The following is a 23,948-nucleotide window of genomic DNA, read 5'->3' on the forward strand; positions in this document are numbered from 1 at the left end:
GGGCATTAAACAACAGTACAATCAATTTTTGGGTAGTGTTTATTCTTTCACTCATCTCTTAACTTATGGGCTTCACAGGTCTCATACTATCTTCTAAAGTTATTCTTCCTTTTGCCTCCCCAGAAACCACATTAGCAAAGAGAAGCAGCTCTACTCTGCTTTTGAATTTATGCTTATTAATGTTTCACCATTCAATTTATCTAAAACAGTTGAAGACTTTGGTTTTCTCATCATACTGTTTGTTTACTGTTGGTGATTTCCATTTGCAGCTAAGCTCTGGCCTAGAAATAGTTATACATTCCAAACAGCTCTAGCAAATACTCATGCGTTTTATGATGTGTCTTACACATTCAACTTTGCCAGAACAGTGAATGACATCTGAATCTCAATAGCTAGTGGTAACAAATCTTAATTTTTGTCTCATATTGCTTGACAGCAGCTGATTTCCTTGGCTCTGTGATAGTCATTTGGTCCACATATTCTCAGGAAAAGAGTTGAAAATCAGGAGACGACAGGTTCATTCTGGAGGATGTCAAACTTCTGCTTAACAATGGCACATGTCATTTGAATTCACACATTTTCTCACAGGAAGGCCTAGAGCCAGCCCAAAGTAAAAGGAGGGGAGGGAATGATATATGATCACAATTTTTTCATTCTAGCCATTGAAATGGTTGGTAGGGTCAAGCTATAATAGCTAAGTAATTAAAAGCTCTTGTTGTCCAGGCAGTGTGGCAATTACCTACACTCTGAACTTCTCGGTGACTAAGGCAGAACGACTTCAGTTTCCAAGTTCAAGAAAGCCTAGAAAAATCATGGTGCTCTGTCCCTAAAGCAAAATAACATACATTATCAAATGTGAATTTATTAAATGTCTTATCCTTTAACTCTACTACAGTACTGTGGCAAGACAATTAAGGAATTTTTTTTAAAGTGGAGTTTTTAAAACAAAAGAACATTTTAGCAGTGTGGAAAGTCTACCAAAGAAGTGTTCTAAATTGGGTATATTCCCAAGAGTGGTATTGCTGGGTCGAGAGGTAGGTTGAACCCGACTTTGAATAACCTTTTAACTAATTTCTTGAGTTCTTTTTATATTTTGGATATCAGACCTTTGTCAGTTGCGGGGTTGGTGAAGATCTTCTCCCAGTCAGTGGGTTGCCTTTCTGTCTTAGTGACAGTGTCCTTTGCTTTACAGAAGCTTCTCAGTCTCAGGAGGTCCCATTTATTCAATGATGTCCTTAGTGTTTGTGCTGCTGGGGTTATATGTAGGAAGTGTTCTCCTGTGCCCATGTGTTGTATTGTAGGTTGAGATGACAATAAATAAGCTAGAATACAGGTTGTGAAGCATGTATTTGAAAGGGCAGCCACACAGATTCCTAATTAGTTCCTGAGTAAGAGTGTCTCTTCAATATGATTCTCGTATAACCTCTTGAAATGTTATGGTCTAATAATTTTTTTTCTCTTGTGCAAAATTCTTGAGAATTGATTAAATTGACTTTAGAAGGGCTCTATTTTTTCTTGCTAATTTTAAAGTAGTAATTTATGGTTTAATCCTTTAAAATAAAATTAACTTTTCATTTGGCAGCATCATTTATGCTGCTGTCAGCACCACCTTTTCCTAAGATAATTATTATCATATGTGTCAGGGAAGATGTTAGTGTGTATTTCAATACTTTTTTATTTTTTTAATCAGCACTGTTTCTTGCCTCAATAAATCTCTATTATTATACAAGTTCAATGTTCCCTTTTGCATGGCAATATTTTCTGTTTTAATGTAGGGGAAAAATAAATTTAAAGTAATTGCTTTTAGAAGTTTATTGTTTTTAAAAACTCTTGTAAGTAAATAGGATTAAAAGCACTTACTAATGTTTGCTCGCTAAGCTTACTGAAGTAGATGTTGATAGACTCCCCGAATTACTTTCTTTCTTCCTGTTTCATAGTACTTTAAGCTAATCGAGAAACTAATTCATGCTACCAAACTTGAAAATCATTTTGCAGGAAACTTTGATGTAAGCATAGTATAGGATTTTCATTTTAATACTATCATAAAATGGAAGCTTATATGAAATGGTGTGTAATTTAGATTCCTTTTAAAGTAGAGAACTTACTTTACATTTTTTTTTCAAAAATTTTAGATGCAAATTATTTCATGTTAGTATCTACATTTTGAGCCTTGCTTGATGTTTAAAAAGTAGGATGCTGTCACACGGACTAGAATGGGATTAACATGGATTTTGCAAGGTTTTGTTCTTTCTTTGGACCAGTTCTTAGCATATTGGTAAAGTTCATGCTGTCTGAAGGCCAGGCTTTGGTTCCAAGACACTTTTCCCTGGTAAATACTCCAAAGGCACAACAACAAACCGCCTATTGATAATAAGAAGAGAGGAGAAGATCAGAGACTGAGGATAATCTGTACAAAGGCATGTGCTCACATGGGCACATACATGCACATATCTGCATATTTAAGTCGATTATGCTGCTACTGGTAGTGGTGGTTATGGACAGTAGCCAGTTTGTGTGGACAAGTCTCATGGCTGTGTATTTTCACAAAGAAAGAAAGCTTTGGTTGCATTATTGAAGGAAATTTACTGACCTTGTCCAAGATTATGTACAAATTATGTACAAATAAGATGTAAGCCAGGCATGGTGGTGCATGCCTTTAATCCCAGCACCAAGGAGACAAAGGGAGGCAGATCTCTATGAGATCGAGAGTAGCCTGGTCTATGTAGTGAGTTCCAGGACAACCAGAGCTACATAGTGAGATCCTGTTTTAAAACAACAACAAACAAACAAAGTCTAAAATATATTTTACCCCAATGTTGGTTTACTTTTGATGCTGTAAAATTTTTTATTAAATCGTGTTATTGTAAAAAAAAAACATGCTTTATTATGGAACTGTGAACTAAAATTTCAAGTATGGAAATCTAGAGTGCCAAATTAGTTTTAAAAAAATGCATATAGGACATCTTAATTGGTGATTTTTACCTCACTAGTTTTCCATCAGTTTAAAGCTGTATGGTTGCTTCTCCATCCAGCCACGTAATTTTGAAGAGTGAAGGCAGATAATCAGAACTAGTTAGGGAAAAGGATAATGCATGGAAGGCAGGAACTCAGCAGGCTTATTCCTCCTCCTCATCAACTGGTCAACACATGAAACCCTGTGACATGCGGTAGTACCAGATCTAAGGCCTGTAAATTAGTACTAAAGCACATTCGATCTGAGGGTCATAATCACAAGCATCCATTCCTCCCTGCAACTGTTTACTCTTAATTTATCTTTCACTTAAGAACAAATGATGTCCTATGTAATGTAAGACCTTATGCTTCTATGCTTTATGGCCTAACACCAAACAAGACCCTTTGAAGCCTTATCTTTATGAAAACTGTAATGATGGACAGTTATGAATAAACAAATGAAACCATAATATTTTTGAAAATACAGCATGATGGTTAAAGAGACCTGCTCAGTGGATCTATTGACATAGGGCAGGCAAGACACATGGAGGTCTTGTTACTATTTCAAGTAACAAGTAGTAAGTTTAAAATGTGAGAAGAAAGGGTGTTTTGTTTTTCAATAGTATATAGTTTTATAGCTGTGTTTTGAAAATGTACCCATAACAACCAAATTCAGAAATGTTCTAGATATTACTGACTATGGTGCAAACATCTTTACGGTTGAAATAGTCTTACAACTACTGCAAAAGGCCGGGTTTCATTCCATTCTCTTACATCAGAAATCTGGGTTATTGATGATTTCCTTTGTTGGTTTATTCATTTTCTTTTTATCCCTTACTCTCTTTGTATAGGCCCATATGATTTTAACTTTGATATTCCTGCCTGAAAAATACAAAATTACAGGCATGCAACACAAACTTTAATATTTCTTGTTCTCTCACTAAGGACCATTAGATTTGTTTGTAAAATGGGTCCAGTGGTAATAAATAGGACACAAATTACTACAAATATTAAATCATAAGATGTATGATAAGGTATTTAGCATAATGATTCTTTTTGATAAATTGTTAGATAGAATGATGTTTGAACTCTATCTTTAAAATAGTAGTTGAGTTTCATGCTAAGCTCATGAGAATTGAAAAAATCAGACGATTGCATATTCCTGGTGTTACAATAAACTTTACATTTTCCTCTCTGAGTCTCTATTCTACGTTTATGTTATTTTCCTTCTCAGTATTTGCCAAAATTTTTCCTATTGGTAGAGATAGTCACACAATGTTTTCTGACCTCATATTAGAAAATTCAGGTGTATTCACAAGAAAAAATTCCATGTTAATAATTCAATTTTGCAAAAAAGCTGAGTACGATATATACCCATGCTTGCGTGCACATACACACATATACATATATAATAATTATACATAATGCATACATACATACATATAGAGACTTAGAAAGTGGTCTTAGTAATTCTGTGTACATGGAACATTGTCAAATAACAAATCATTATTCCTACTGTACATTTTTTTGTATTGGAAACCTTGAGTGTGTCGTTTGGTGCCCTCATTGTCTTCATCTCACTTACACTTCATCTGTCAAAACTATATTTATGTTCCATAACTTATAACAGATACTTTCGTGACTTAATTTTACTTAAAATTTAACCCTTCTTCTCTTTTACAACCACTTAAGTCTTTGTGGCTTAATGTTGTACCATCAATTATGAAGCCATTTTGGAAACAGGGTGTATATTTTTGTTTTCCCCCATAGAATCTGTCTCTTGGTCCAGTGTCTTTCCAACAGCTGCTTACACACAGATGTTTGAATGAGAATGTATGTGAAGCAAGTCTTCAGATTTATGTTCTTTGAATCTAATTTGTTGCACTAAGGTAGAAACATATTTTTAAAATTCGACAATCCATTGACAAGTAGTCTGTCAGAAAACCTGACTGCAAAGTACATTTCTATTTTTTAATTTAAGAAATCAAAATACAATGATTTTGTTTCCACTAGAATTCTCTCTAATATAATAATGAATGCCAGGTTTAATCAAGAAACATTTGAACCAGTCAGTGGAGGCACATGACACCACCTTTAGTGCCCAGGACTCTGGGGACAGAGGCAGGTGGATCTCTGTCAATTCCAGGCCAGGTTTGTCTACAGAATAAGTTCCGGGAGAGCCAAGGCTCTTACACAGAGAAATCCTGTCTCAAAAAGCCAAGAAAAGAAACATTTTATTTAGCAGAAATAATAAATATACAACCACAATTTTATACATAAATATTGTAATACCTATTTGTCTCAGTTATTATTATTTATAACTAGGAAAAACAATACTTAGACCTTACTTGAAAAGTAAGTCCTTAAGATAATTCCTGGTATCTAAAAATGGGTTGTAACTGCAGTCAAATATCTATGCTCTAGTCAACTAAATCACTTCTAATTATTTTAGAGCATAATGCACTTAGGAAAAAGTAACAAATACACATGCACAAAGAACACAGAATTTAACATAATGATTAAAATTTTAAAAGCATCCTTTGTTCTTTATGTCAGGGAAAGAAAATGCCCACATTATCACAAAGTCTACTTAAGCTTTAAAAAAAGCAATTGTTGGTGTCTTCCCCAAGTCTTTGATACAGGAAGTTGATTTCATAATTTCTTATAGTACCTAATATTAATATAAAAGGCCTTTCATTAGAGAATGCACTTTCTGAGGGAATTTAATAGATTTAAATTAATATAAGTCATATTAACAGTAATGTTCGGTGGTTTTGTAACTTCTCTGCCAGCTAATGAATTAAGCATGTTATTAAATCTGTACATTCTGGGAACAACATAGCTTTCCATGCCTTAACGTCATCTTTTCAGGAAGAGGGTGTGCTAGAATCCTCGTGCAAGTGGAAGCTGAGAGGCTAAAGCATTCTGCAGTTAATCCTGGAATCTGTTTCAAAACTGAATTCCTTGACAACTCTCCATGTACTGCACAGCAGAGGTAGCATTGCTTTTCCTCTTTTCCTCGACATTTCTCTAGGAAATAACTTCTGTACATTTTTCTCAGAAGTAGAATATAACTGATACAAATAGAAAAGTCAAAAGAGAGACAAAAAGTTAATATTTAAGATAAAAATTCTTAAGAATGACTTATATATACAGTAAAGTCTTCTTCTCTGGGCTTATTTCTTCTTTAGTATTGGTATCTCCATCTGAGCTAGAGACTTCAGATATTTGTTGTTGACCTTGGAAGAAGGTTTCCTCCTAATAATGGCCTGTGCTGCGGCTTCATCTCCACCAATGTGGGTTTTGAAGACACAGTGAAATCATTCTTCCCCACCTGATTTGCTATAGCTTATATATGTGTGTGTGTGTGTTTATATATTTGTATTTATTCATTTATGTATTTCTAGTTTATATATAGTTAATTTAGGCTATTTACACATATAATTTTCTTGCTTGTTTGCTTTGGTTTTGTTTTTGAGACCGGATTTCTCTGTAGCTTTTGGAGCTTCTCCTGGAGCTAGTTTTGTAGACCAGGCTGGCCTCAAACTCACAGAGACCCACTTGCTTCTTCGTTGCGAGTGCTGGGATTAAAGGCAAGCACCATCGCCCTGCTTAACTGTATATGTGATATAGATATCTGTTTATATATATACATAACCAGATATAAAGCTATATCATATATGTGTTTATGTTTGTCTATACATGATATATGTTTTTTATGTCATGCATATATGTTGATGCATATAAACTATATGATTTATTTAATATATAATATAATATATTATATAGATGTATAGTTTGGTATATGATGCTAATCTTGTGAGTTTAAGTATCAGTCTTTATTTTTTGACATGAAAGAGATAACAACCTGAATTAAAAATATTTTCTTTCCACCTAGTTTTTTTAAAAAAAGAATTAATCAACTTAACTTTCAAAAATTGATCAACCATACATGCAGTGATATTAACAGATATTTATTACCCAATTCCTCAAATTATGTTGGCAAATGTAAGGATTAAAGAAATTCCAAATCAAAGACTTATTTTGCAAGCTGGTATAATATGAAACTTGACACATCTTTTGTTCCTTGGAGATGAAATCTTTCATGACTTTCATAACCCATCTCATGGTATGGTAGTGGTAAGCCATAAATAAATGTAATTTCAATATAAACGATTCCATTGGGTAGAATATATTCTTTTGGAACTCTTAATTTGAAAAGTTTGTTTTTACATTTTTGAAGATCTCACTAAAACGCTTTCCCTGGAAATAACAGATGCTATGTTGAGTTTAGTGTGCTCATTTTACCATGCTCATGAAAAATCAGGATGTACATAAACATAGAGAATGTGCGCTATGGAACAAAATACTGACAGTTTTGGGATAATTTCATTTCTTTCCCTAACACATACACATATTTCTTTTATTTAATTAATCATTTTTCTTACTTAAACAACAAAGTTTTTTATTAACCACATATTTTGTTATAGTGTGTTCTTGTCATCAATATTTGTACATTTGTTAAGTTTAGGAACTCCATTAAACGTCTTGTGAGTTGTTGAGTGTTCTGTTGGCCTCATGTCATGGAAGCTGATGGTGACTCATGCCTACTCCCCCTGTAGACAGCTGTAATGCAGGGTCACTGAATCTGTGCATACTGATCTGTAGAGAACCATCTATTTCACATTTGGGGACAATTCTGTCACATGAACCTTTCAAATATCGTGGTCCATACTGCACAGTAAATCCAAAGATATATTTTTATAAACAAGTTAATAGTATCTAGGAGAAAGCTATGCTTCTTTTGCTTCGTTTTATGAAAAGTACAGGAGTCTTCAGAGGGTTTGTGCAAAACTCGTGAATCTGTTCTCTGAAGTTCATCGAATCTGGAAGTTATCTATACTTTTGTGTACTTTTTGTCTTTGAGGGAAATTTTAAAAATATGTTGAGTAGAAGTGATATAGACCCATGTAGATCTCAGGCCCTTCTATATATGACCGAGGATGGTGGCTTATTCACAATGAGTTCTCTGTAGAAATATGTTGTGAACTTTTGAAGTGTGACTTCATTTTAAAGATTTGCTCTTGTATTTAAGCTATATGCAAATATCTTAGGATTTTCAGACAAAGAAGAATATATAATTCTCATTCAGAGATAATCATTTAGTAATTTAATGTGTTTTCCTTCATTATGCCTATAATAATAATATATTTGTGTGCCAATCTTTCTTTAGTGTGTTTTTGTTTTGTACTCAAATACATCCACATCTGCAAGTATGAGTGTGGCTATTTTCTTTTACTTAATATAAATCCTTATTCCATGTTATTATGCACTCAAAGTTTATGATTTTTCAATGTTCAAGTCAAGATTGCAAATTATTAAAAATATGTATTTCTGATCTCAAATACATTGTTAGTATAAACATAAAATATACAAATTATGCATTACATTATTATAATGTGATTATTTAACAGTGATCTAAATCATATTATCTTACAAGGAGATCATTAATCAAGCAATACATGATAGATATCAAAATCCTCATTTATCTTTGTACTGTCAACTCATTTTACTCAAAACAGACTCAATTGAAGACTATAGCACATAAGGATTTTTTCTGTATATAAATAGGAGAGGGCAAATAAGTCCTATAGATTAGTATTATGAGTTACTTTCACTCCTAAATAATTTTGTTCTAGGGCCTCGCTCAATATTCACTTTCTCCCATATGTTTTTCTGTTATACCATTTCATACCTGATGCAATTTTAATTTCTACCTCAAATAAGATTGTGAATCTCTCCCATGCATTGGGCTGATGTCATGTATATTTCATTGCTTGCACATGGTTATTCTTTGACTCTTGTGTAAACGAAAGAGTGATAGAATAATAGGAACCTATATAAACAGGTTGGGCTTACCTTCTTTTGGAGGGTGAAGGCTGGGCAGCTATTTTTATATCGATAATCAGTCACCAAAATTTCTCAAAAGCTTTCTCAAAAGCTGTTGAAGACATTAGCCCTAGGATGTCTGTTGACTGAAACATCTGTGAAGGAGCCCCCTGCCAGCATTGCCAATGACTCTCATTCCTTTAATGCACTTAGCTGCATATCACTTTGACTTCTTCTTCTAAAGTTGAATTTTGACTCTCCTTGAAGAAACATCATAAATGTGCCTGAAGACGAACGCTGTGGCCTAGAGCCCTGGGAACAAATGAACAACGAAGAGTCTGTATACTTTGTACTGTGAGAGAGAGACAAGAAAGAAGATTGTTCAAAGTTATTCATCCGAAAAGAAAACCTGCTTATTCAAAACTGCATAAAAGAGTGTGTTTCAAAATATCCGAGGTCTGAAGTGGGGATGTGGACATCTCTAAGTTGTTGTCCTCCTTTTGAAAATATCAAAGTCCGGACTGTGGCTAAGATGATGAACTGAGAGAAACAAGAAGTCTTTGGTTATGATTGCATCCAAGCTACGAAGGCTAATGATTTAAATGATGTCTTCCTTTCGATTAGATGTAGGACAGCTCAGCAGACTTTGGACCACTTGTTTCTATTGTGGTAAAGTCTAGGATGAATGTGGCTGTCATTAATGCACATACTCATAGTTTTACAAATTGTTTTGCTTCCTCTGTTCAGTTGAGATTTTGTTTCTCTTTTCAAGAATAACTGATCTCCAAAAGCATACCTAGACAGTGTATAACAATAAGGGAATTTAATTAGCTGTTCTGGGCAGTTAGGTAATTTAAATAAGATTATGCTGTATAGTAAATTAATTAATCCTGTATTCAGGTATATTATTTAGACAGTAACATGTGTACTTCTGGCCTTCACACTAGCATATGATCTCTTGAAAGTTCTTTAAATTTCTGTTGAAAGAATTTAAACATTAAGTATTTGCAATAAGAATTTTTCCTCAGAGTATTATAGAAATTAATGGTTTTCAGAAGTTAGTGTTCAAATTTCAATGAGTACAATATAAGCTTCTCAATAAAGGACCCTACTATAAATAATAAAGGGATAGCAATAGTCTTTGTAGTAAACACATTTTTCTACTTTTCTCCAATGAAGAAGAAAAAAAAGAAGAAGAAGAAAGAAGAAGAAGAAGGAGGAGGAGGAGGAGGAGGAAGAGGAAGAAAAAGAAGAAGAAGAAGAAGAAGAAGAAGGAGGAGGAGGAGGAGGAGGAGGAGGAAGAAGAAGAAGAAGAAGAAGAAGAAGAAGAAGAAGAAGAAGAAGAAGAAGAAGAAGAAGAAGAAGAACTAGAAGAAGTTGTTGTTGTTCTATCTGAGAATCAGAGAGGGAAACCAGTATCCTAGATTTTAGGGAAACCTGACATCTTTAACTCCTTTCTTATAAAACAGTTGTTCTGCTCTTGGCCTCAGTGTCTCAAGGCTTCTACTCCTGTAATTGTAAAGTAATCCCCAGTAGGGTGTTAGTTGATGGCCTTAGGGTGTTACCACCACCAAGGGTATTTGCATTTTAATGGAAGGCTTTAAAAGAACTTCAAGCATCCAGTCTGAGAGCAATAAATCTCTATTGGTGGAATTTCATGGGATGTGATAGATTGGGCAGGTGATGTCTGTGGTGAAAGGAGCCCACTGGGTTTATTCTAATCACAGCGTGAATTAAAGTGTTCCTACTTAGTGGTAGCCTGACTTTTGCTTCCAAAGTGAAAGGTGTGAGGACAGCTCCTGTGGCCTGAATAATGAAGTGCTCCTTAGCAGTTTCATTTTCTTTAGAAGCAAAACAAGTCAAAGGGCGAAAAGTTCAAATCTTTGAACTCTCCTTTCCTTTCCTGTTCACTCCATGGCTACCACAAATTGTATACCTTCTTACTCATGCTTGAGGTGTACCGGTAGAATGTGTTCATACTTTCTCCAAATTACAGCCTTTAAGTGTGTGTCTTTCTTCTTCTTCTTCTTCTTTTTTTTTTATTATATATTCCAAAGCCTTTTTTTTTTTTTTTTTTTTATCATTGGAATTGACAGGGCAGGGTATTTGTGAAGTCTAGTGGGTGAGGAAAGAAGATTAACAAAAAGATCAATATCTTTTCGAAAAATAAAAAGCGTAAAATCCTGACTTATTTGTCTGTCGTGAAGTTCCGAGAGTACAACAGATTTGCAGATGTATGCAATATGGACTGATAGAATGAAGGGAGTGTAATCCCCAATGATGGCATTGTTCTTTTTTTTTTTTTTTTTTTAATCTTTTTTTTTATTCTTTTTTAATTAAAATTTCCAACTGCTCCCCGTTTCCCATTTCCCACCCCTCCTCCCACACATTGCCCCCTCCCCCCACTCCCCTCCCCCATCCCCACTCCTCTTCTCCTCCCCCCAGTCCATTCCCCCTCCCTCTCGATACTGAAGAGCAGTCCAAATTCCCTGCCCTACAGGAAGACCAAGGTCCTCCCACTTCCATCCAGGCCCAGGAAGGTGAGCAACAAAACAGGCTAAGCTCCCACAAAGCCAGTTCATGTATTAGGATCGAAACCTAGTGCCATTGTCCTTGGCTTCTCATCAGCCTTCATTGTCCGCCATGTTCAGAGAGTCCAGTTTCAACCCATGCTTATTCAGTCCCAGTCCAGCTGGCCTTGAAGAGCTCCCAATAGATCAGTTCCACTGTCACAGTGGGTGGGTGCACGCCTCGTGGTCCTGATTTCCTTGGTCATGTTCTCCCTCCTTCTGCTCCTCATTTGGACCTTAAGAGCTCAGACCATTGCTCCAATTTGGGTCTCTGTCTCTCTCTCGATCTATCGCCAGTTGAAAGTTCCTGTGCCATTCTTCTTGGCCTCTCGTCAGCTCTCATTGTCCGCCACATTCCGAGAGTCCGGTTTTATCCCATGTTTTTTCAGTAGCAGTCCAGCTGACCTTGGTGAGCTCCCAATAGATCGGCCCCAATGTCCCAGTGGTTGGGTGCACCCCTCATGGTCCTGACTTCCTTGGCATTGTTCTTACAAGTACAGCCTGAAACCTGAAGTGATGACACAGTACAATGTGTGGGACTCAGCCAGGTAACGCAGAGAGAAGGATGGTTTTTGTTTTTTGGGTTTTTTGTTTTTGTAGAAATTGTAACAGAGGCAACGCTCATAAAAAAGCCAAGCCACCCATTTTTCAGATCAGTGTGGTGGTACAGGATCTGTAATCCTAGCATGTTTGTTTGGAGGTTGGGGAAGGGGTGGCTAAGGAAGTGTGAAGTGAGTTCAAAGTCATGCTTCAGATACATAATGTAATCTTTCAAAAGATAAAGATAAAAATTTAAAAAGAAAGAAAGACATTCAGTAGAACTCAATATAATATAATATATCAATGGAGAAATAAAAGAGAAAAACTAGAAAAGAAGATTGGGCCAAATATTAGAGAGTGAATCCAATAAGAAAAATATTTTTAATCAAATGCGATACATTAACAAATATGTATGTATATGTATGTGTATATATGTATATCTGCATATATAGTAGAAACATTCCTCTGAAATTATTTTGGAGTGCTATCTGTAAAGGAGGCTCTAGACTGGAACTAACTAGGTCTTAGAAAATCTGTACCAGTGGACCAAAGAAGAAATAAAGAATGATCTGAAAGAGGTGTGGGACATAGACAAGAACATAAGGCGATATCTTCACAGAGATCATATTTAAGCATGCAAACGAGAAAAAGATATATCCAAGTATGGACATCTGGCTTAGTCAGGGAAAGAGAAATAGGTTTTAATGGGGCAGATGCTGAGTTCAGATTTGGATAAGCTGAGTCCGAGATCATTATAGAACATCTAATCAGGGATGTCTACTAGATGGGCATCAATCTGTCTGGCATCCCAGAGGAAGATCTGGGTTGTAGATGTATGTTTAGCCATTAGTCCTAGCATCTAAGTGATGACAATGGAAGAGTTTACTCAGGGAGAACTGAGACTAACAGAGTGCTGTCGATTGATTCCCAACAAATGATCAGTTAAAAAGTCAGGAGAATCACAGTGAAGAATAAGAGCAAGTAGCTGGAGAGATATACCAGAGCAATAAGCAGGAGGGTATCCATATTGATTTGCAAGACAGATAAAGTTGCAAATAAGCTCCCTGCTCTCATTCCAAAGGTCTCCAGGATCTACTGCTAGGCTCTAAGTCCCGCAGTTTCAAACTGTGTTACTCTTGCTCTTTGAATTATGTCAGTTCTACAGAAATAATACTAGACAGTGATGATTTCTATGGTTTTATTTCCTTGAGAAGTGTGCTGTTCTTTTACACATCTAACATACATTTAAATTTTCTTCTAATGTTTCCCCTGCCATCTTTCTTTCCTGAAAATGAAAGTCTCATCACCTAGCCTATGCTCCTATTAGTGCAGAGATTACAGCTTCCATATGTGACCTAGCACATTATAATTTACATTATAGTTATTTATGAACAAGATAAGTTCTTCCCTCTTGGCAAGAATATAAACTCTCTTTTTTTTTTTAATATAAACTCACTCCTCCAAATTAGCCACCATAGCACACTGCTTTGAAAACAGCAGGGACTTAGTAATTATTTACTGAATGACCACATATATTATTTACATAAAATAAAAGAAAAACGTTTTTTGTGTTTTTAAAAAAATCCTTTGATGAAGCAAGGAAGTTCAGCAGAGCCAAACATAGGAATGCTTGGGGACAAAGGATAGATATATCTGATGCTTTGGGTATATCTAGGCATATGTTAGTCAAATAAATAATGGAGGGTCTTTCAAACACACATTCCTAATACTGAGGCAAAATGAGAACATAATGCAAAATATTCTTATTTGTCTCAAAGACTGTAAATACTCCGTTTTTGGTGGTATTTTCTGACCGAAATAGCAAATACTTAACTATATATCTGCTTTGGTAACTTAAGAAATTAATCTTCTCTAATGTGCGTGAGAAGGACAAGAAGTGCTAACAACAAGCACATTTCTATTTTTTCTAAGGGCAAATTTAAGATGCTACATAAGCAGTTTCTCAATAATGCCCTACAAACAATCCCAAGCCTCTCCAATTTGCTCTTGTATATAAAAATAGGACAACGTTGTGGGATTGCTCAGTTAAATAGAATAAGGGTTAAATGATAACTTGACTTATCTTTTAAATGACAAAAAAATAAAGAAATTGCAAGACCTTTTCACACATTAGAGATGCATTGTCATTTATCATCTAGATATCAGGCCAGCAGTGCGAAGTAATAAAACATATCATCGAGAAATGTGCTATAGGTCTGAATCATTCTTTTCTTCCACCTCCCAGCTAACTGTAGTATTAAATCAAACAAGCAGAACATTTCCTTAGGCAGCCATTGCCTTTTAATTTCCTGAAGAACCTTAAAATATCATTCATTACAAGTACTACACATATTTGGTTTTTAAAAGTCTCATAAATCAATAGCAGGCTGACTGTAATAATTATTACAAGTTAGTGCATAATTTTCGCGCTGAAGGCTGAATGCAGAACTTCAGCATATGCAAACGAGGCAATTCAAACTGTGTATAGATATTAATATGAAGAAGCAGGTAACGAGGTACAGGCTATGAATTATGCATCAGGAGTGGCTGATCTTCAATGAGGAAAATGAATTCAGCATGTAATCTAATTAGTGATGGAAGTCTATTACATCTAACCGCAAAAGCAACCGTCCTTGAAACAAATTTATTTACAGTCCGTGTTACCACTTGAAACAACTTTGAAATGATGTGTCAGACAACAGCTTAATTGTAAAATTTTTTGTTTGTTTGTCTCAGTTCCAGACCTGGAAGGCCTCCTAAGAGGACTCAAAGTGTCACCTCCCCAGAGAATTCTCATATCATGCCGCATTCTGTCCCTGGCCTCATGTCTCCTGGAATAATTCCACCAACAGGTAAGAGTGTCATTATATGTGCCAAAACATTAAATATCAACCAATGTTACAGATTTTACACAGAGCCGTCATGGCAATGGCATTTACATGTTTTGGCTTTGTTTTGCAAACACTGACGTAATATTCCGATAAGGGGTTATTTGAAAGTCGCATCACGATTATTATGATTTCCTTTGCAAAAATAAAATGACATGAGATTAATTGACTAAAGTGCTAAAAGTCATTTGAATTACCCCCCGAAATCTCATAAAACAAAAATTACAGGTCCTAGAGTTTTTTTGTTTTTTAAACTGAAAATTAGAAGCTCAGGAAGTACCAGTAACTTCCCAAGGTCAGTTGCTGAGGTATTCGTAATTATTCAAACCCTCTTGGTTAGATTTAGTACAATTTTCATTCCAAAATAATTTAGGAATACAAATACACAAGCAAAAAAAGACAAAATGCAATAGAGGCTAAATAGTTTCTTTTTTTCTGAACTTCTATCAGCATTATTTTCTTCTTTTGAACATTTTCCTTTTCTATGTTTTAATGTATTCATTGACATCTGGTCACATTTAGTTGTTGGGTTAAAGTTCCTTGAACTTAATTCCCATTAAATTTTTATATTAATACCTGAAACTCAATTTTGTGAATATTTATCAAGTATCATTTCTGCTTGGTTTTATCCTATTTCTATATTTAGTACTGTTCTTATCAGTGTTCCAAAACGTTCCTTTTTTTTACTGTATGTATAAATAAATGTATATATGTAAATGTGATGTTAAGTTTGTGAATGATGAAGGTGCATTGTGTAGGCCAAATGATGACATTTGGTGTCAAATTATATAACTTTCTGCCATAATCTTTTGACAGTCTTTCACTGACAGTTGAGCTAAGCAGATAGTCAGCAAGGCCAGACTTCCTTATGTCCCATTCCACCACATCTAACTTTGGTGTGTGTTGGGTTTTAAACTCAGATCCAACTATTTGTACAGCAAACACTCCTAATCCACTGAGCAATCATTTAGACTTCAAATAATTGAAATTATATGTAGAAGACATATATTAATAGCAAAAAAAAATGACCCAGTTGTCAGCAAAGTATTATCTTCGCTATTTGTTTAGGTTGTTTGCTTCACATTACACTGAATCTCACTGTCTAGAATTCTAAACTCAAATTTGACATTTGAAAAAGGAGTTGAAGCTTGAGCAATTCAAGTTTAAGTAGTTGATCAAATGTTCTTTTGTCAATCACTTTTTTTTTCTCTTGTTGTTGGAACAAAGGCCCTAGAAAAGCTACTTAGAAGAAAGTATTTATTTTGTCTTTCGGTTTCAGTCAGATATATGGCCTACTGTTTCTAGGGCAGTTGAATTTAGAGCATCATGGGGGGAGATTGGTAGAAAGAGTTGCTCACTTCCTGGTAGTGGCTTGGAAGCAGAGAAACAAGACAGAGCATAACCGTTTTTGATGAAACGTTCTATTAAATCCTGGTCCCAAATTCAGGCCCCAGTATGTTGGATGAGGTGCAGTTTTTCTTCTGCCATTAATGTAGTTTGCACTGTCAGACCTGGAGATACCTTCACGGAATAAGACACAATTATGCTTCCCTGCTGTAGGTGTCTTTCCATCCAGTCAGGCCAATAAAATTAATTGCATCACTGTTCTTTGAAATTTTTGTTGCCTTTTAGACTATATGTAAAATTAAACTTTTGGTATGCTTAATAATTGAAACATTCAAGTGTGATGAGCAAAAGATCAGAACACATGTGATATTAATGATTTCACATGGATTTTTCTAATTAACCACATGAATATTTTTCTATATTTGATAGGCTTCTATTGCTTTTTAAAAGTTACCCAATCACAGAATACAATCGCACATTTTACTCACTTAAACAATTCAAGATCTGGTTCTAATTTTGCCTTAATTGTAAAGGCAAAGGTAATACACACTTATCGATGAAAGCAATATTTAAAATAGATGATGCCTTCAAAATCTCAATGGAGCAACACATGACATCATAAAATAACTTTGAAGTAACTGAAGTGAATAAAATAAGTCTGTATACTTCGACCCAGATATCAAAAATCATGCTACCCTTGAGAAGTCTTCCCATCATACATATTACAAAATATTGATGGAAAAGAGACATGGAAGGTAGTTCCAACGTGACTCATCATTAGACATTCATCTTTCAAGTCAGATCATTTTATGCATTTCAGTTGAGGTGCCATTCTCTTGAGTCACGCCTTTTGCCTCTTTGTTATTTGCAATGTATTATGAAGCCATAAACCTGGATTTTCTTCAAGTTTACTAAACATTGCACTGAAAAGGTGGGTTGATGTTTCATGAGGAGGGTAAATAGGAGGAGGTTGGGAATCTAGTAGAGTTAAGCAGCTTCTGTAAGGGCTGTGAATAGTTTGATTTGCTTGCTGTGATCTTGCTCACCTGTTTCCATCTCTTAGACAATGGTCTTAAGATTTACGCTCACAAGGCTGTGAATGTTGTTCTCCAATGCAGTTACCTTATTGTAGATGATTTAATTACCTGTTTACACACTTTTTTTCCTAGAAGAAATTTAAGTTTTTATCAAATATAGAATCATATCTCCCCATATGGGAGCATATTATTTCCTATCCAATTAACTGGAGTTCTAAAATTTCTTTATTGGTAGATAAGGATAGCATGTCTTAGACATGAATACACTTTCCAAAGTACAAGTGTACCAACCTCAAAATAAACAGAAAGATTGCAATAGAAAATCTGCTGATTTTCACATCCTGAGATTCAAGTCCTTAGATTATTCTCGAGCACTCTTCCGTTGTATCCATAGAATTCACTTTTAACTTTTTTTTTTTTTTTTTTGGATTTTTCGAGACAGGGTTTCTCCGTAGCTTTTGGTTCTTGTCCTGGAACTAGCTCTTGTAGTCCAGGCTGGCCTCAAACTCACAGAGATCCGCCTGCCTCTGCCTCCCGAGTGCTGGGATTAAAGGCGTGTGCCACCACTGCCCGGCTTTCATTTTTAACTTTTTAAAACACTGAAATTTCGTCTAGCCTGGTCCTGTGAAAATAAGATCTATTATGTTTGATAGTTTTATAAATATTTATAAATTTATTACTGGTCACTCAATTACTTTTAATTTTAATGACTGATGTCAGAATATAAAAAAGCTGTTTTTTCAGAAGAAATGATTATATAATTTAAAACATTAATAACTTAAATATTTTTAATAAAAAGAGTGAGACATATACCATTTTTGAAATTAGAAACACTATGACATTATTTGTGCTATTTTTACTTGCTTATAATTATCTTTGCTGGAGTAAGTTTGTGTGTAACTTTAGGAGAGGATGTGAGTAGGTGGTCCTGATTTCCAGAAGTTATGGCTGTGACAAAATGTAACTTGAAGTTGCAGCTCATGAAAGGAAGAAGCCTTTTTGTAGAATCTCACAAGGCAACACACCTCCTGCAGTGGTCACAGCATTTATCCTGTTGAGCGCTTGCCATAAATCATTTTTGAATTATGCACCAGTTTGAAATAAATTCATCCTAGCAACGGAACTCTAATAGCATTCAGACTTTTTAGAGAATCATGTCTATTATGCAATTAAGGAAAGGATGTTTAGGAATTTAGAATACTCCTTTTTTTGTGCCAGAAGTGCAATTTGCAGAATATATTCAGTCAACTTCCTGATTTCATGTTTAGGTCAAAATGCAAACTCCTTTTGAAATATAACTTCTATATTTGTATTCAGTAATAACATATGAATACCTAACACTTGTATTTGATATTAAAAGAAACGCTATTCAATATCTGTGCTTTGCAAATATACTCAAATTAAATGATTGATTCATAATTTACTACTAGGACATTGCTTTACTGTAATTATGACTTTGCAGACTCATAGGTAACACATATTCAGAAAGAAAAGATTATAACACACACAGTACAATACACTATGCCTGAAAGTAAGAATTTCCACCTTGCAAATTATTAATTTTTTATAAATTTCTAGACCATGGACAGTATTATACAATGGTTAATAAAATTGAAACATTTCTATCTTAATTACAAAACAAACCAAACAAACCCACAAAAACAGTTTTAAAGGCAAAAGTTTTTGTATGAACAGATGACACTAAAACTTATTTTTGAGGTTTAATTCCTTTATTTTTTCTAGGTGATATTAATGATGAGCAGAAACACCCAAACTACTCTTGTCAGAATGTTGGTACCTGTAGCATTTTAAAGACATTTAACATTCTCGTTCTGCCTTCTGAAACAGCTGAATCTTCCCTCTATGCTGAGAAATACAATAACCTTGTTCAGTCTGGCCCCTTGGTACCATCACCTTTTAAGTGAGTGCCTTGCTTAAAAAGTGACCATGATATGAACTTCTCAGAATGCTCACTTTAGCACAGCATAGCATAAATGTGACTTCTGTGTTCATGTGTAGAAAAACTGAATGGATCCCTCAAGGGTATCAAATGTCCCATGATAGAGGACCGCCTTTATGTTCATGGGAGGAAAAATGATCAATTTGTCTTCTTTGCTGCATTTATGGTGGACTGGTGTGAACACTGGACCACCTTGTATCTTACTAAAGTTTTAAAACTGGGGGAAAAAAACTCCATTCTCTTTCTAAGACTGCTTGAACAAATTACTACAAGTTTGGTGGTAAAGAACTCAACTTTTTTCTCAAGGTTTGGAGACCAAGAGTTCAGGTTCAGTATCATTCAGCCTAAATCATGGTGCGTGCAGGGTCAGAACCCTCCTGAGGCTTCAGAGGAGAAGCGTCCCTTAACAGCTGGTACTACTTGGGGTAGAGTTGCTTTACACCACTTTGTGTCCCTGTCTCTGTCTGTCTTTCTCTCTTCCTCTCTCTCTCTCTTCACACACACACACACACACACACACACACACACACACACACACACACACACACTACCCTGTGACCTGAAATCTCCCTATTGCCCTTATCTTGTAAGGTACTTATGACAATCTCTCTATCTAAGCATCGTAAACATCAACATGCACATTTTTTCATATAAAGTAGGATTTTTCAGGGTTCTAGGAATATAATTTAAGGGGCTGCTGTCAGTTCCTCATACCCAGTAAGTCTTTCTGCAGGGCAATGGTGAGAAGCAAATTAAGTGTCTCAGATGGACACAATAAATGTATCCAAAAAGATTCTGGCCAGTTTTGATCACTGAAGTATCCCTGGATGGAGAATATTGCCTGGCATAGAGCAGAGACTCAAAATAAATATTTGTTCAGTGAATATTGCTAATAAATGTTTAGTGAAGGATTTCTGAGAGGAATTATTATGCCTCACAGTTACAAACTGAAGCTGTAGTGTGTTAATATAGCTTTTTAAGTTCCACTAAACACACATAGTCTCTATATTAAATATTTAGAGTTTAGAGTACAAACAGAGGTATACCAAGTACATAAAAGAAAATATTTCTTTTTATTCATAGCTTATGATGGCTACATACAAGCATGAAAAACTGATAAATTTTATTTGTGTGTTAGTTACAGAAATAACATATTAGACTTCATAATTACTCTTTATTTTGAATATAACTATATTTTCACCATGCTAAAAGATCTTAATGGATTATAAATTTCATTGTACCCCTAGTGTTTTGACTTAAACTAACTTATCATACATTTGAATAAAATCTAATTCGGAATTCTGTTAAATATAAATACACTTTTGGTATGAGGAATAATATAAATACATCTGCTTGCTAATTATATTCTGTGTGCATGTTCATGTGTGAGACCCATGCCCATATACATCAAAATGTATGTGTATTCATGTGGCCAACCTATAGTTGCTTTTTAAGGCATTTTCTACTTGGTTTTTCAAAGTCAGGATAGCTCACTGACTTGAAATAGTCAAAGTGTATGATGTTGTCTGGCAGACAAGCCCAGGAAAATGCTTGTCTCTCTATGCCTGGTGTTTTGATGATATATGAGTTCATTATACAGAGATTTTTTTTTTTTTTTTTTTTTGGTTTTTCGAGACAGGGTTTCTCTGTGGCTTTGGAGCCTGTCCTGGAACTAGCTCTTGTAGACCAGGCTGGTCTCAAACTCACAGAGATTCACCTGTCTCTGCCTCCCAAGTGCTGGGATTAAAGGCGTGCGCCACCACCGCCCGGCCTATACAGAGATTTTTAATATGGATTCTGGAGATCTAACTTGGGTCCTCAGGTTTGTACAGCTAGCACTTGACTGATTACATATGTCACCATTTCTGAATTTTTAAAAATATATAATCCTCATAACTGAGTACTATAGCCAAATCATAGTAAACTCTGACTCTGTTCCTAGCAGAGATATTCATGATATATTTTTCTTAGTTTCAGAGATCTGTTATTTTTAGGTTTAATTAAATTAACACATATAATATATGTTACTAGAGTTCTGGACAGGCTACTCATCCACTTAAATTAGAAGGTAATTAAAGTCCTTTCTTCTCTAATTTATTTTCTCTTCTAAGTTTCTCTTAAGTCCATATCTCATTTGACAACACTAAAAATGATAATCTGATTATGCTTCTTTCTTGATACATTCCTAGGCTTTAGTCTTTAATCTGGCTAATTCTTACCCATGTTTGCTTCCTTTTTGGTATCCCAATGCCTCTTTTGATAAAGAAAATGCATTTGCATTATGAAAATTAGACTCCAGATTTAGTTCAGACATAGAGCCTTTGCCTAGCATTCCAAAACTGAGTTCAGTCCTCAGCATGGAAAGAAAACAAAACGGGACTGAATGGAATGCTCAGTGGGTTATGGCTTCTACTGGCAATTCTGAGGACCTGATGATCTCTGGACCTTACATGATGGATGGAAAGGATCAGCTTCCAACAGGTATCATCTGTCGTCCACACTTCTGCATTGGCACACAGACCCAAGCAATAAATAAATATAAAAATACTAAAAAGCAAATATAATTTTTTTTATTTTTGTTTTTCTAGGCAGGGTTTCTCTGTAGCTTTGGAGGCAAATGTAATTTTTAATTAAGTTTGATTATGACTGGTTGTTGTATAGGTAACTGGATGTTTGTAGAGTAGCCATCTTTTGTGTAGGATTTTTAGTATGCTGACCCATACCTTATGCAGTAGGTATCATGTTCTCAAGTACTGCTCATTAGAACTTGTTGACTATTGGTGATGTCATAATTCTGATTCACCCCTACCCATATATACTAGAGAAGAGATAAACACAGCTACCTGTTCATTTAGAAAAACCAGCCAAGTATGCTATATTTATGGTTTGATCTGATAGGACAAAAGTGTAAAACAGTGTAGACAGTCTCGTTTGTTCAGTGTCTCTTGGATAGCCTGTCCCCTTTGAGATGAACTTTAAAACCTCAGCTTCCTCCCTTGATTAACTTGCTCTAGGCTGGGTCTGTAGACTAAACCAAAGCAAATAGGAGCTTCGTTTTATTGCCTCCCAACTTTCTAAGGATGTTTCTAGGTTTTAGCCTGTCATTGAAAGGAGGTAGGAGAGGTAACTGACAAGAACAATATTATCAAAACAATTTAGAGGATGTGGAAAAACAAAGAGATCAGAGACTTAATAAATATTTGTGTTTTGTGCTCAAACTGATTGTTGCCTTATTAATGAATGAATTTGAGTTGATTTGAAAACATCCTATGTGAAAAACATCGAGATGCTTCTGTTGTCTCTGTAATCATGGGTATCATCACCCCAGTAGAACTTTGAAAATTTGCCATAAATCTCAACTTTATAAACAAGAATATGATATTTACATAAAGGGAAGCAGCAATATAATATTTTCCATCACTTCTAGTGACAATTGGAATATTAGATGTTGACATGGAACTCAGACATGTATTAAGATACTGATAAACTGTTGAGTATTAAGGAATCATCTAGATTCTATGAATTCAGAAATGGTGATGTTTAGTGTTAAGAAAGCTTATCTTGCATGATAGAGTAGAACTGTAGTGTTCAGAGGATAAATGTTTGGTCAATAGATTGAAGTTTCAGCCTGTCAAGATACCAAGAGTTTTATTGGTTTCCACAAGAAAGAGCTTACCTATCTTGCTCAAAGTCTAAGGTTCATCTGCAGCACAATTAAAGGTCAAAGAACTTTTCTATCAATAGAGTGTATTACTATAAAAAATGTAGTTGTGTTTTGAACGAAACATTTGATAATCAACATGAGGGTAGAAAGTCATTTATCAAAGGTTTCTTATTTATCGTTTAAGCTGTCTTATACACTACTAAAGGCACTAAAACAAAAACAAAGGTCTTCTTTCCTGATCATCAGGCCTTAAATTCAGCTCCCATCATTTTTCTTGGGGAAATGTGAAGTCCCTACTTTATTAAGAAGAAGGTTAGGTTATGGTGAGTTTGCAGTGTTCTTGCAAAACAATCAGAAAACCCTGAGTTCAGTGGTCAGTGCTGAGTAAATCAAGCATGACATGGGCCTATAAACTCAGTAATTAATAGATTGAGGTAGGAGGAGGAAGTAAAGTCAACATCAATATAAATCAAGTTTAAAGTCAACCTGGACTAAGTTTTTCTTGGATTTTTATTCCCTAACTCATATTCTATCTTTCTCGCTACACAGTATATATTTTCAAGACTTTAAATTATATTATACTAATCAATATTATATAAATATAAAAACTGAAGTAAAGTTTTAAACTATGTTTCCTATGAACACTTTATGTTTTAAAAGTAATCATATTCTTTTTGCTGATATCTTTATAGATGATATATTTAGCTTATTTGTAAAATTGGGAATATTGAATTTACCATAAACTTCTTTTTACATTTAATGGCTTTTCTTATGACCACTCTGCCCTTTACTTCTGGCCTTGAAGTAGCCCACACTTGTGAGTTTCTGCGAGGAGGAAGAGTTAACTATTGACATGACACGAAGAAGCACACACATAACCAAATTTAAATGTAATAATCTGAACTTCATTAAAAATTAGTCTGACCTTACTTTCAACTGGAAAAGTCGGCTTTCAAGAGGAATCAGTGTCTGAAGATTCTAGGAACCTTTCAGCTTCTCACTGACTAAATGTACATTGACTGAACCAGTGATATTTTCAGAATTTTATTTCTTTGGCCAGTATTTTTTTTTCAAATTTTCAAGTCATTTTCTCATACTGTT

The 23,948-nt window shown here is 34.9% G+C and overlaps 1 protein-coding gene across 2 annotated transcripts in view; it reads left to right on the forward strand.

Moving 5' to 3' along the window:
• Dach1 (dachshund family transcription factor 1) overlaps positions 1-23,948 on the forward strand; it is a 373,178-nt gene that overhangs the window by 139,295 nt on the left and 209,935 nt on the right. For both annotated transcript variants that reach the window (XM_057786588.1, XM_057786587.1), the window contains exon 2: positions 14,688-14,803. In XM_057786588.1, the coding sequence (XP_057642571.1) occupies positions 14,688-14,803 (116 nt within the window). The remainder of the gene's footprint in view (positions 1-14,687; positions 14,804-23,948) is intronic.

The sequence above is a fragment of the Chionomys nivalis genome, chromosome 12 (assembly GCF_950005125.1).
Source record: "Chionomys nivalis chromosome 12, mChiNiv1.1, whole genome shotgun sequence".
In the NCBI taxonomy this organism is placed as follows: Eukaryota; Metazoa; Chordata; class Mammalia; order Rodentia; family Cricetidae; genus Chionomys; species Chionomys nivalis.